Raw genomic sequence first — 14,761 nt, 5'->3', positions numbered from 1 at the left:
AGTCTTATGAACTATAGCATGTACATTAATCATAATTGAGGGAAAAACCAATGGTTTAGGGCGAAGCTAAGTGTTCAATAGGTAATAGGGAATTAAGGTATTTATGTTTGAATTTTGTTTAATTTCTAATATTATAAGTTTAAATATTGAGTTCTTCAAAATAAACACAAAATCAATCAATATTTTATAAATATTAATAAAATTTATTTAATGATTACATATATTGCAGGCTCTATTTTCAAATGAACTTTGAAAAAATTTAGTGGAACATTAAGAAATTTTAGATAGAAATTGGTTTCTGGTCTGCGTTACTGGGACTCTAAAATTAATAAGTGATAGAATCTTAGGATAATCTACATATCATGATATTTAAAATTTATACACAAAATTGAGTTAATTTATCATATTTTGTTCAGCAAACCAAGTGTAAATTCTATAAATAATTTAATTAAGAAGCAGTTAACAACCAAACCGAATTACAAAAGATAGGTAATTGTTACATACATAATAAAAACAACAACAAGCAAGGAAAAATGTACACGCAATAAGCAATAAGATGAAAGTCTATACAAAAGTGTTCAGGGTCCAGTTTTTGCCAAAATCTTTAGCAGATATTGTGATGTTAGCTGGTCGACTATTTGTTGGAGCATTGAACTGCAATAATACCAGTTCGTAGGTAACTACTGTTCCAGCAATCTGCAATGAATAAACGACTTCTTATTGAAAGCGCTAATTGGTCAAAATAAATAAGTGGAAGTGTACCAAGTATTTTTTAAATTAATAACTTATTTGTAAATATAAGTTAGTACGACATTATTGAAAATGATTTATTTCATAACAATTTTCAGATCCTTATCAGAAATTTGATTTCTATACTGCGTTACTTTTTGGGAATTTTTTGTACATGGCGCGTTATTAATCTCACCAAATTACGTTTTTTATTGTACCTTAAGGATGAGTCCTCTAGTGATGGAGAACAGATTAAGTCCAGTAAAGGCAACCTTGTCAGTGTTCGCCTGGTCGAGAAATCTTTGTATCTACAACAGCCACAAAATATCAACGTCACTAAGAACCATAATAAATATATTACATCCCCAAATGGCCAATTTTACACCGGTCGCGGTCATACAAGTCGTCGCTTCAGTTCGTTTTAGTCCGACGGACCAATACACAAACCTGCAGAAATAGAGTTTCAAAGTTTTTTACAAAATAGGCATTAATAATGAATTCAACTTAAGACAAAATTAATTAAAAAACCCCTTAAGCAATGAAAAAAATGCGTATTTTTCATTTGAACTCTATAAACAATATTTTGAGCTTGTTCACATTTTAATAGACAAGGACGGGAGTCAACTCCCTGGGGAGCTGTTAGCATATTACAACAGAGATGAAGAACATTTAAGAGATGGTAATAAACAAGTCTAAGCATCTACAGGGCTTATGACCTGTCATTGACTGATTTAAGTTACCACTTTATTTATTTAACTTTTTGTACATAATGTTAATTGTACATTGGCGGGTTTATTGCCAAATGGCAATTTCTTCCAACCAACCAATAAAATGAAAGATTTATTTTTGTAATTCAAGTTACAGAACATATTCAATAGAAAAAAATATTGAAAAGCTAAAGATATAAAAAAATAGCACTTTACTCACTGTGTAACATTCACCATTCTGCTCATATTTAAAAACATAAATATTCCTTCAATTCTTTCATCTCTTGATGTTTGTGAAGTTAAAGAGCTGAAACCTTTATTATGCGGGTGAGATTCATCTAATTGAATTATTCCTACATACTAGGCAACGCCTGAAAACGTTATTATTTCAATTTCTATACTTCTTCATGGACCAGGTGGATTTATCGAAACTCGGAATAATTCGTGTGGTGCGCAAAAAAATGAAGAGAAAGCGAGGTCTGTATGCAAAGAAAAATGTGGTCGCGTTGTTAGTTGGTTTACTTACTTCCATACAATAGTATTGAGATGGTACTCCATGGAGTAATGCCCTCGGCTGCTTGGACGCCGTGTTAAGTTTAGCCGCTGTAAGGGATACGCAGAGGAACCGGACCACAAGGAATCCAAAAGAGAACACGAAATAACCCACGTCTATCATTGTCGGCCAAAACAACCTGCAAATTAACCACACGTTACTTTCTCAAGTTTTTTTAAACTACCTATCATTAAAATATTTTAGTTTGTCCAAATGTTCGTAGACAAAAGACTGGATTTCACCCCCTCGGGAGTCATTAAGTTTAACAAATTACAACAGAGATGGAGAATACCTTAAATAAGGGAATATGGAAGTCTAGGCATTTACAGGGCTTATGACCTGTCATTGAAACCAACTGGTCCAAGAAGTTTAAAAATTGAAAAATTGTTTTCAGGCGTTGCCTAGTATGTGAAATAATTCAGTCAGATGATTCTCTTCACAACAATAGAGGTTTCAGCTCTTTAACTTCACTAAAATCAACAAATGGAAGAATTGAAGAAATATGGATGTTTAAACATAGGCAAAACGGTGAATGTTACACAGTGTGTAAAGTGGCCACTTAAACCAGCCAATGACAGGTCATAAGCCCTGTAAATGCCTAGACTTCCATATTCCCTTATTTAAGGTATTCTCCATCTCTGTTGTAATTTGTTACCTATTATTATATACTGTATAATCCATTGGTTTTTCAATATAGCATCAGTAATACGACATTAACTCTTGTAAAGAAAATAAAAGATCTAGGTGTCATCTTTGATGATAAATTAACTTGTGTTCCCCATATGAATGAGATGGTAAATAAAGCCACAAAAACCCTGGCTTTGTTATCAAAACAACAAGAGAGTTAAAGTCTGTTGATGCATTAAAAATATTATACATGGCCCTAGTAAGAAGCCAGCTAGAATATGGGCCCTCAGTTTGGTCTCCTCATTATGTTACCCATATAAACAGTGTAGAGAAGGTCCAACACAAGTTTTTAAGATTAATAAATTTTAAATGAAACATTCTAATTGATAAACTTAACTATAAATGTTTAATGAAGCAGTTAAAAGTAATATGTATTAGTAATAGAAGGGGAATTTCAGATTTAGTGCTGCTTTTCAAGTTATTAAATAATGTTCTTGACAGTCCCGAACTTCTGAATTGTGTTAATTTTTTTGTGAGACAGCGTGGGACGACACAAAATACTTCTTTTGCTGTTGATTTGCATAGTTCAAACTATGCCAAATACTCACCTATTCCACGGCTCCACATATTAGCAAACAAAGTGGAAACTTAGACTTATTTAATTTATTTTAATATCAATTAAAATCATTACTTTTTAATTACTTCTTTTCTAAATTATAAAAAATGCACTAAGTGTTATATTTGTTTTACTGTTTGTGCTATGGTACATCGCCTCTGTTACTTCAATACATTTTTTCATGTATCTAAATATTTTTACTGTGTTCAGATGTTTTGTTTTATTATAATTGTTTTTCAATATTATTTTATACTCTGTCAAAGGCGTAAGCCGTCGAAATAAATAAATATGTTAATTCGCTTTATGTTATTAATTATTGATAATTTTTAATGAAATTCCATTTCAATTAGATAATAACTTATATTATTTCATAAGTTATAATTTTTCATTTATTTATGCCAATATATTTCCTGCCTTGGGCACAACCCGTGTCGAGGTATTCATTTACAGTCCTTTTTAAAAAAAAAATATTCATACAAATACATATATATTACAATAAAAAATAAAAAAAACGATTATTTATAACTCTATGAAGCCAAGAGCCTTGTTTTGAGTTGAGATAGAAAAGAATGGAAAGTGGAAGCATGTACATTATTGAAAAATAGCAAAATAAAAATATTTTAGATAAGCATTTTTTTATAATCTGCCTGTCTAAAAGTAATTTTATTTTAGTTACGTAAAATTTTTAAGTATATTTTTTAACAGAAATACCTTTAAAAAATATTATCTAAAAAAACTTAAAATATTATATAATTTAAGTTTTTTTATTATTGCGCGATTAAGAAAAAACTTCCGTTTTATACTGACAAAATCGTAGGATTTCCTAATTTTGCGGTCGTTTTACCAGACTACAGCCTTAAAGTCCCGGCCGTAAAACACTTTTACCATGCACTGGCAAATTCTGTGTTTACATAATATGTATATTATCTAATTGGTGGGGAGCTTGCAAAAAAACCACCCTTGAACCACCAGCAACAGTTCCATAAAAATCTTTAATCCAAGTAAAAAAATAAAACCGTTTAAAAAAATGAAGAAAAAGAAAATATATGTATACTTTCTATCGAATTATAAGAAAAGAGAAAAAGTCAAATTGAAACACTTACTTTTCCTTCATTAATTTACAAGGATCAGCGCCATAAGGATTATCAGGAGCTGTGCTAAAATTTAAAAAAAATATATTTGGCTTTATTATGAATATCATAATTATACTGATAGATGGTTGATTCGGATTTTATTTACAAATTAATTTGAAAAAAAAAATGAGGTTATTTATTAAATAATCAAAATTATAATAAACACACCACCCTTTATTTATTGATTTTATTACTGTGACGTTTTTGAGCTACTACGTGACTTTTTATCGAAGTATAATAATTTATACATGAATATAATCCTGCTTTATAAATTTAACAGCGTCTACTTAAATCTAATACACATAATTTTAAAATTATACCTCGGTAATGGAGCACTCAATCGGTCGGTTATAAAATAAATGGTGTGTGCTTTAAAAAGGTGTATTAATTAAAATTTTAATGAATTTATTCAAATTAACAGAGAAAATTTAATTTGATTTATTTTAAAATTCAAACATTTTTTTAAAAACATCTGTGAAAACGGTAAACTGTTCTGAGATGCCTATTAATAACAAACTTATTCACAACTTTTAAACATTTTTTTTTTAGGGTTATGTAAAAAGTATAGGTGTCTGAACAATAATAAATAATTTATAAAACTATCCATCTTTTAAAAGTTTGCTTGGTAAAACTGGCGAGTTTACAGCGGAAATTTACGACCTCATAAAAACAAAGTCTCGGATATTTTGATAAGAAAAACTTATTTTATCCCTAGCATGTTATTAAATTTTAATTTTTTGAATAGAAGAAAAAAAACGGTACTATAAATTGATTAAACTGAAGGTAGATATTCTTATTAGTCATTTGATTATTTTATACAGAACACTAATCAAACGTATTTTTTTATTTGAAACATAATTTTACCTCAAGCTATTAAACATCTGTTGGCAGATTAAATAAAGATTTGCCGTAAATGTGAGTGATATAATTTTATTAATAGCTAAATCCACAGTTTTGACAACCTTGGCTAATGTCACATATTCCCATCTAGCGGACATCCAAAACTTTTGAGACGAATACTAAAACAAATTCAAAATATGTGCATATAATAATACAATTTACAAATCCGGAATCAATTTTAGGAAAAGCGTGATAGTTTCTTTACCTTGTCTTCGGATGCGACGAGGAAATCATTAAGCTTCTCAAACCGATCAGCCAAACCGAGACTCACTAATATGATGAAAAGGTCTTCAAAGTTCCATAAAAAGGTCGCTAGAACGTTCCAGATCTGTAGAAATAATAATAAGATATTGACAACTTTTGTCATATTTAAAATTATTTTTTAAATATTTATTCATTATTTTTAATGATTAATAATAAAAATGTAGAAACGGAAATGTCAAGCAGAGAGATATAAACAGATCCACGACCCTAGACTCCCCCTTTATGACCATCGAATGGCTCTTCCGAGACTGGGATCGAGAAGGAGTTTCCTTAAAGTCACCACTGACTTAGAGACCTCTGCAGAAAAACGCAGAGGATCTGTGGAGAGAGGAACTCGGCGATAGACTCTAGATAACGCCATCCGAAAGCACAAACACCGCTCACAGATTGGACTTTCCTACGTAGAAAGTTATTTACAGACTAAGGGTAGGGATGTCTAGGTGCAAGAACAATCAACAGAGGTGAGTTTTCTGGAAACTTATGACATGAACTGCAATTGTGGAGAGGTGCAGGATGATCCTCATCTGCTGCGGTGTCCACAAATACTGGTAACTTGAGATGAGAATGATTTGAGGGTGGCCACTGACAAGGCGATATCCGTTGCTGCACACTGGAGTGGCAAGCTCCGAAGTTTGGACCCGATAATAAATAATATGTGAGAAAATATTGTACAAAGAAGACTTAAGACTTATGTCTTCTCCTACTAGGCAGAAGGAAAAAACAAATTATTTTGTCAGTTTTAAACACTACGTATTAATTGATTTTGATCAAATTATAAATAAAGGTATCAATAAAACTTCTTGGTTTAGTTTAATTTTTTTACTATATTTAACTATCGAACTCTCCTTTACTTAAAGCATTAATTTAATAAATGTTACTCAGTGTGTAAAGTGGCCACTCAAACCAGCCAGTGACAGGTCTCCTAATAAAAGACTCTTTTAGAAACAAAATATTAATAGAATAATATTAAAATTGTACCTGTAATATGGCAGCCACCCACAGGGAATATTCAATGTGGTCAAAGAAATGAGGAAAGCATCGAAGAAAATAACTTTTGCTAAGCGGACGTACAGTAGAACAGGCGTAGGACGATGATATGGCCGAAATCACACTCAGGCTATGCTCAACTAAAAATAATTTAATACAACAATGTTTGAGTATCTTCAAATGCTTGCAGACTTGTTTGTTCATATTGTTCATAATGTTTTCCCTCTCTGTTGCAATAAATTTAAATATGAATAACTCCCTAAGGAAGAAATCCAGCCAGTCTGCAAGCATTTGGACATACTCAAACATTGTTGAATTAACTACGTGGTAAAAGAAGAAGCATAAAAATTGGAAAATTGTTTTCAGGCGTTGCCTAGTAGGTGATTTGGTTCAGCCGGATGAATCTCACCCACATAATAAAGGTTTCAGCTCCTTAACTTCACAAAAGTCAACAGATGGAAGTGTTGAGGAAATGTGGATGTTCAAACATGGGCAGAATGGAGAATGTTACACAGTGTGTAAAGTGGCCACTTAAACCAGCCAATGACGGGTCATAAGCCCAGTAAATGCCATATTTCCTTCTAAATAATGTTTTCCCTCTCTGTTGTAATAAATTTAAATAATTTAATACATTTAACTACTAAAATAAATCAATAAAAACATCAACGTTTTAATTATTAAACAAGGAAAAAACAATATTTGAGGATATTAGAAACAAACTTACAAATGTACATTGAATACTGAGATATTTTTTGTATTTGTAATTATTATTAGTAGCATAAAAAATGTTTTTAAATTTGTAATTTGTAATTTTGAATTCCCGCGAAAACGGTGACTCCATTAGCCACACCCCTAATACGTCACAATTCATGTTTATTTGTTCCTGCCCATTTAAATTAGTTTAGAACATCGTTTTGAATCTTGAATTCACCTGTAATTTTGGAGTGTATTTTAATTAGTTGATGTTTTATTTGATTAGAAATTATTTTTAAATTTGTTATTTTGAATTCCCGCAAAAACGGTGATTCCATTGGCCACGCCCCTAATACGTCACAATTCATGTTTATTTGTTTTGACCATTCAAATTTGTTTAGAACATTGTCACGAAACTTGACGTGACAACAACCAAAACCAAACACGTCGCGTTTTTCTACGAACGTATTTTTACTGAATTTCTTTTTTACATTTATGTATGAAAACATTTTTCCACAATATCGATACTGATGTTAAAAATACAATCAATTATTCTTAATTCATTTCATATATTTTTATCGGTATTCGTAGTATGTGATATTTCCCTAGTTGAGGTTTCTAATTATGCATCACGAACTTAATGGAGAATGCTTAGTTTGCGGTGTCAAGTAGTATAATTGAAATCTATTTTTGCAAGATTTAGAGACGGTTTTGAATTACGCTATTATTTAGTTTGAAACGGTTTTATGGATAGTTTATTTTGGCATTAATAACTAATTTTCCGTTTTTGGTGGAGATTTCTAAGTTTGCTGCTAATACCATCATAAATACAACATTAATTACAACAGAGAGAGGAAACGTTTTTGAGAAGGGAATATGGAAGTCTAGCCATTTACAGCGGTTATAACCTGTCGTTGGTCGGTTTCAGTGGCTACTTTACACATTGCGCAACATTCACCATTCTGCCCATGTTCCAACATCCACATTTTCTCAACTCTTCCATCCGTTGTCTTTTGTGAGGTAAAAGAGCTGAAACCTTTATAATGTGGGTGAAATTCACCCGGCTGAACCAATTCACCTAGGCAACGCCTGAAAACAATTTTCCAATTGTTATCTTCTTATTTTATTCAACAATGTTTTGAATATGTCCAAACGTTTGTAGACTGGCTGGATCTATTTCCAAGGGAGTTATTTAGTTGCAACAGAGGGGGAACACATTTTTGCGAAGGGAATATGAAAGTCTAGGCATTTACAGGACTTTTGACTTGTCTGCAAATATTTGGACATACTCAAAACGAATTTTGGGAATCGAACTCGAGAAAGGAATAGTTACTATTTAATAATATTGGGCAGATATAAAATGATGTGTGACATTCTGTCATTTCTGCATACGGCGTCTTTGATGTGATTTTCAGAAAAAATGGCGTTTTATCAATCATCCAACATAATGTTAATACGTGTAACAAGCACGATCGTTCATTTGGTGGTATAAATAAAAAGGTATACTCACAGGCGGATATACACATAAAAACAGTGGTGATGGTACAGAACTTTTTACGAAGTGACATCGACTTCTTTGCTCTGACAACAAATGTGGTTTCTGACGCAGATATTTTTTCAATCAAATTACCCCATTGCTTAGCCAGGATCAAAAATAAGGTAAGGCTAAGCAAAACTGCTGTGTAAAAGAACCACATACCTAAAATAAATTAAATTAGATATTTAATGTTAGTAAATAAGGCAAAAATGGCAGTGCACAATTAAGTTTTAGTCCCGACACTTACGTATGGAAGTGAAACATAGAACTGACAGAAAAAGATGAAAGCAGAGTAAACGCGGTCGAAATGCAATTTCTAAGACGAATGTGTGGGAAATCAATGAACTACTGAGTTTCAAATGATAAAATCAAGCAAGAGTGCAAATCTGAGAAATGCGTAATTGATAAGATTAATTAAGGGTCTCTGAGATTGTTTGGTCATGTAGAGCGAATAGATGACGAAGGAATGGTAAAAATATATATATTCGAGCATAAACGGTAAAATGAGACGAGAACTAAGAAAGACGTGGCAAGATCAGAAAAACCAAAATCTTGGGTCTGGTCATATCAAAAGCAGACAAAACCGGAGGGAATTTATGACTAGATGCTGAGTGTGGCGGTCTGTGAAATGATTCAAATTTCATATTCAGTTAGTTAGTTAGTACAGTCGTTCATAAGTCATAAGTTTCTTTAATATAAAAGCTGATCAGTCTTACGGTTCAGGTGCCAGTCCAGGGCCTATGAAATGTTGGAGTGTAATACCATTTTTTAAGTGAATAATTCATGACAACCATGTCGAGAATCAAACCCTAGACCTATTGCATTAGACCGCGAGATAGGCATCAAAAAGACTTATTTTTAAAGTCAAAGAATTGTTGAGCTTTCATAAAAATGGACGAAGTCGAGTGAAATGTAAAAAGCAAAATAAAACAACTGCACAGGGCGACGATTGCAGCACGGTATAAATACTAAAAATACAATATTACATAATACAAATAATTACACCAAAAAAAAACATCAACTCAATGACCGCCGTAATGCGATTTTAAACGTCAGTAAAGATTACGAACGACACAATTTACCGAAAAACACCATTAGACTGTTATGTTCAAATATGACTCGGAAATTGTAATAAAAAATAACCGCGTTTTGTAATTTAAAGATATTGGCTTCATAAACTTAAATGTCATTTTTTCGCGCGAGCAGAAACGTACTTAGTTTATGGTAGCAGTGTATGAAAATTGATATTTGATCTGTTCTGAGGAATTTAGTTAATTTTTTTCAGAAGATCAACACAAAGTTGTCGCTGAAGGATGCTTTCTATGGACGATGTCACCGTCAAGTGAATCGTTATGGGCAATGAGACGTGATGTTATATGAGAATGAGTTGACAATCTTTAAATTGAAGCTTGCTAATTGAGCTAAAACCCAAAAAAACCCCCAAAGTTGCTAAAAAATAAAAGATACCAACAGTTTTCTTCGATTATTATAATGTTGTGTACTCGGTATTCCTTCCAACAGACCAGAAAGTCAAAAAGAAATACTACTTAGGCTTATTGAAGCGATCCAAGGAGAATATTCGTTGAAAAAGATTAGATTTATCGTAAGATAACTCTAAGTTTTCGCATAATAAGGCGCCGCGGGGTTTACACATCTCTCCTAGTACGCGATTTTTTGGTCAAAAACAACGTTATTTTCCATGCACCGTATTCACCTGATTTGGCTCCGAGTGACGTTTTCCTGTCCGCGAAACTCAAACTACCGCTTTGCGTAAATAATTTAGACTGAATTGAGATAAAAAAAATTGCAGTGGGAACTGAAAGCCATTCTGAAATTGGCCTACAAGAAGTGCCATGAAGATTGGTATAAACGTTGGCATATGTGCATATTGCCTTTAATGGTGATTATTCTAAAGGGGATGCAATAAATGTTGATGAATAGTTGAGGTATAGTTATTTATTTTATAAATTCCAGATCATCTTTGAACATAAGGAATATATACAAAAATACAGTGAAAAAAGTAGATATCTCGATAAAATAGGGAAAAAATTTATGTTACATTACATTACATTACATTTTTTTTGCACCACAACAGGCCAGGAGTCCTAATTACAGTAGTGAATTACATCACAAAGCACCCAGGCTTGAGAAAAATCACATTTTAATTTTTTGTGTTCTCACCGAGAATCGAACCCGGAACCTTCCGTGCGTGAGTCAAGCGTCTTGACCACTACACCACGGAGGCCGCCGATTAATACAGAAGTGCTTTGTTACTGTATAACCAGTGGATCATTTTCAATGATATTGTTATATACCAAATCAAATTATATCTACCAGATGTACAAGGCTACTAGATCCATTTGAAAAACTTGAAACACAAAATAAATAAATGATTTGCACATTTGAAGATAGAGCCGATCACTAAATAATATGTAGATTTAATTCAAATATTCATTTCAATCGAACTTACCAAAATTTTTCACATTCAGTTTAAAAGTAATAATTTTGATCAGACTCAGGAATGAGAATAACACGCCTCCTATTAACATCAAGCACGTGTAACCAAAAACCCAGCTTTTCCAAATGAATCTAAAAAACAAAATATAAATAAATCCAAATGATCGAGCGACAAAGTTGTCACCGAGCATAAAACGGCTTCCATATGTGGAGAGACTGAACACTCTCGGTCTCACAACGCTGCAGAAACGGCGAAAAAGGGTGGCCTGATAGAGACATACAAGATACTTAACAGTCACTATAGCTGCCCAAATTTGGATTCCATGTTCAAGCCGAAACAAGCTCTTCGAGGCCACATTCTCAGGCTGGTGAAAACGAGATTCAATCTAAATCCACAGAAGCATTTCCTGAGCAATAGGGGGTGATGGCTGGAATAAGCTGCCACAAGAGATAATCTCAATGTGTGGTCTCAATGGGTTTCAAAATGGACTAGATTTGTTTCTGAAAAGTTTAAGTGCGCCAACAGCTAACATTCTTTCAAATAAATTTAAGCATATCAGCTTTAAGCTGCTCGCTTAAAATTAATGTAATAATCAAAAATAAAACAAATAAGCGCAATTTTACTTTTACCCAAGCAAAATACATATGTTAAGCTTTCAGTATGTGCAATACTGAGTTATTTGACAATTACTGCTTTTTTATTGAAAATTAATGAACGGTAAGTGAATATATTTTTGACACATGTGCAATAATATTTACACACATGTCCACCCTCATTCCACTATAACACCCATTCACCCACCCTCTCACACACTTACACTAACACAAACAAACTAGCATGTATTTTTTTAATAAAAAATTTCGTAAAAAGTCCATGTTTTTTTTAATTCTTTACAGATCTACTTTTATACATCTAGTAAATTTAATTATTGAAACACTCTAGAAAAAGAGACTAACTCTGCTTGGAGAGTGACTTACACTGTTGTAGTTGTTTATTTATAAGAGTTTATATAATTTTGAATATTCGAGTATATGAGAAAAAAAAATTAGAACACAAAATATTTCAAGAAAAAAACATAAGATAATAATACATTCATGCTAATTAACATTTAATGCAGTTTTTACACACGTTTAGAAAATTTCTTTAGATTTTCTTTAAATTTGTTTATTGATATATTATTTTTAATTGTCTTTAGTTCACTGGGGAGATTATTATAATTTTTTACACCTTTGAAGACAAAGCTATTTTGACCATGACTTGTGTGGATTTAAGGAATTTTAATATTATTTTGGTATCTGAGTGACTTATACATCTCGAATAGAATACTTTTATTTTTTCTTCTTTATAAATTTGTGATATGGAATTTATTTTATAAAGAGTGTCTAATGTATGAACCTTAAATATTGTACATAGACTTTTTGTATTGAATGTTGAGGGTTTCATCAAATTTACTTTAATAATTAATATTTGTACTATTTTAAGAGGTATTAATATATTGGCACATGCACTACCCCATCCTACAATACCATATTGAAACAAAGATTGTATTGTACTAGTATTTAATGTATTTCTGTGGGTATCTGTCATTGAATTTATTTTCTGTATATTTTATTTGTCATAATTTATTTTACATGTATTACTGTTGATATTTCTTATAAAAATTTTAAAAAAAACAATTTATTTCAGTTGATTAGAAAAAAAGTTACGTAATGTTTTTTTACGCCTTTTTAAATATGAGCTAAATACTGTATGTTCGAGGTGTAATTAAGATTTTTTTTATGTTTCACTAATTTGACCTTATTATGTTTTGAACTTTAAAATAAAAATTGTACCATAAAAAAAAATACAAATATTTACGTCTCCAAACAAATTCTATAATGTTATGCTTGTCCCTAAATTAGATTTTTTTCAACAAACTCTCCGTGAATATTACATAGAATTGAAATACAATAGACACATGTTTGGCAATTCAAAAATATCTGATATTGTCTTAAAAAATATCAAGCTTTGTTTTTGCTCTCCCGTAAACCTCGCAAAATGTAAATTCGGTAGTATGAGTTTACGTAGGGGTTGTCGATATTTCAATTTCGATCTCTTGACCCTAAATAAGTTTTTTTCAACAAAAATAACGCGAATATATCATTTCAAATTATGTGTAATTTGTTCGTTAAACAAATATATTATTAAATAACCCACGACGTATTGTATCTAACAGAGAATGTATTTTGTCTAATAGGGATATAGGTATATAAATTGGGAACAAATAAACATGAATCGTGACGTATTAGGGGCGTGGCCAATGGAATGACCGTTTTTGCGGGAATCCAAAACTAAGAATTTCAAAATATTTTTTATGCTACTAACAAGTAACAAAAAATATTTTTTTCTGGAGAGTATTTCATAGACCTTTATTACTTTAAAAAATCATATTTCTCCATTCTCTTCATAATTTTCTTAATCTATTTTTGCTGATGACAACAAGGTACTTAAACTTATTGAATCCTCCCAATGATTGTCTACTTTTTCAATATGATATTAATTGTTTTAATGAATGGTGCGACTTCAATTCTCTTCAACTTAACATTGACAAATGTAAAATAATATCTTTCTCGCGACGAAAAAACTTATATACAATTCAACTACAATCTGAAATATACTTTCCTTTCAATGGTTTTGTCAATAAAGGATCTTGGCATTACTTTAGATAGTAAACTCTCCTATCGTGAACACATTGATAATATTGTAAACAAATCTCTCAAACTTCTCAGTTTTATCAATAGAGTGACGGCGGACTTCAAAAATATTAGTACCATCAAAACTCTTTATTGCTTACTAGTTCGACCCCATCTAGAATACGCTTCTCCTATTTGGTCTCCATTCTACAGGACTCATATTGACCATATCGAGTCTGTTCAACACCGTTTTCTAAGAAAAGTGGCATGGTTGCTCGGATTACAAAGGGGTAATTATTTCTATTTTGAAATAGAGTAATCTCTTAATCTGTCTTCATTGGAGAGACGTAGAACTGAGATGGACCTTATATGCATTTTCAAAATACTTAATGCTTTAAGTGATGTCCCATCTCTGTTGCAATAAAAAAATTTCATGTTCCCAACCGTCAAAATCTGCTATTTATAAAATATTCTAAGAGCAAATTTGGTTTTTATGCCCCAATGTCTAGAATGTGTAGATTAGTCAATTCATCACACGATTTGGAATTCTTTGGGATACATCTTCCGGCTTTTCGTAGATCTCTACGCGACTAAACAGTGTGGGATGAAGTTGGATTAGCATGGTTTAGCTCGAAGTCTTAGGTCTTTCGTTTTTATGAATATATTGTATACAATTATTGTTTAGCCCTTGTTTGTCTTTGCTTAATAGTTTTATGTTCTTTTTGTTCAGTTTCTTGCATTTATGTTTTTTCATGTAACTCTTGTAATTGGCTTAGGCCGTATGTATAATGAATAAATAAATCAATTATAATATTTATTTTATTATCAGCAATTTCAACTCAATTACATCTACTACTTTCACTGTCCTATTTACTATGAGTTTTG

General features: G+C 31.6%; 1 protein-coding gene across 1 annotated transcript in view; it reads right to left on the bottom strand.

The window, feature by feature from the left end:
* Window positions 1-564: 564 nt before the first annotated feature.
* Window positions 565-14,761, bottom strand: part of LOC148281261 (gustatory receptor for sugar taste 64e-like) — a 60,972-nt gene continuing 46,775 nt past the window's right edge. Inside the window, exons 3-9 of the mRNA XM_088226982.1 lie at window positions 10,461-10,530; window positions 8,796-8,908; window positions 5,471-5,593; window positions 5,230-5,384; window positions 1,963-2,128; window positions 948-1,037; window positions 565-696 (exon numbers count right to left, since the gene is read on the bottom strand). Of these exons, the coding sequence (XP_088083108.1) occupies window positions 565-696; window positions 948-1,037; window positions 1,963-2,128; window positions 5,230-5,384; window positions 5,471-5,593; window positions 8,796-8,908; window positions 10,461-10,530 (849 nt within the window). The remainder of the gene's footprint in view (window positions 697-947; window positions 1,038-1,962; window positions 2,129-5,229; window positions 5,385-5,470; window positions 5,594-8,795; window positions 8,909-10,460; window positions 10,531-14,761) is intronic.

The sequence above is a fragment of the Micrasema longulum genome, unplaced genomic scaffold (genome assembly GCF_059751315.1).
Source record: "Micrasema longulum isolate JH-2025_06_02 unplaced genomic scaffold, ASM5975131v1 h1tg000481l, whole genome shotgun sequence".
Lineage (NCBI taxonomy): Eukaryota > Metazoa > Arthropoda > Insecta > Trichoptera > Brachycentridae > Micrasema > Micrasema longulum.
The sequence above is the reverse complement of the archived record's forward strand: the minus strand, read 5'-3'. Positions and strand labels throughout refer to the sequence as shown.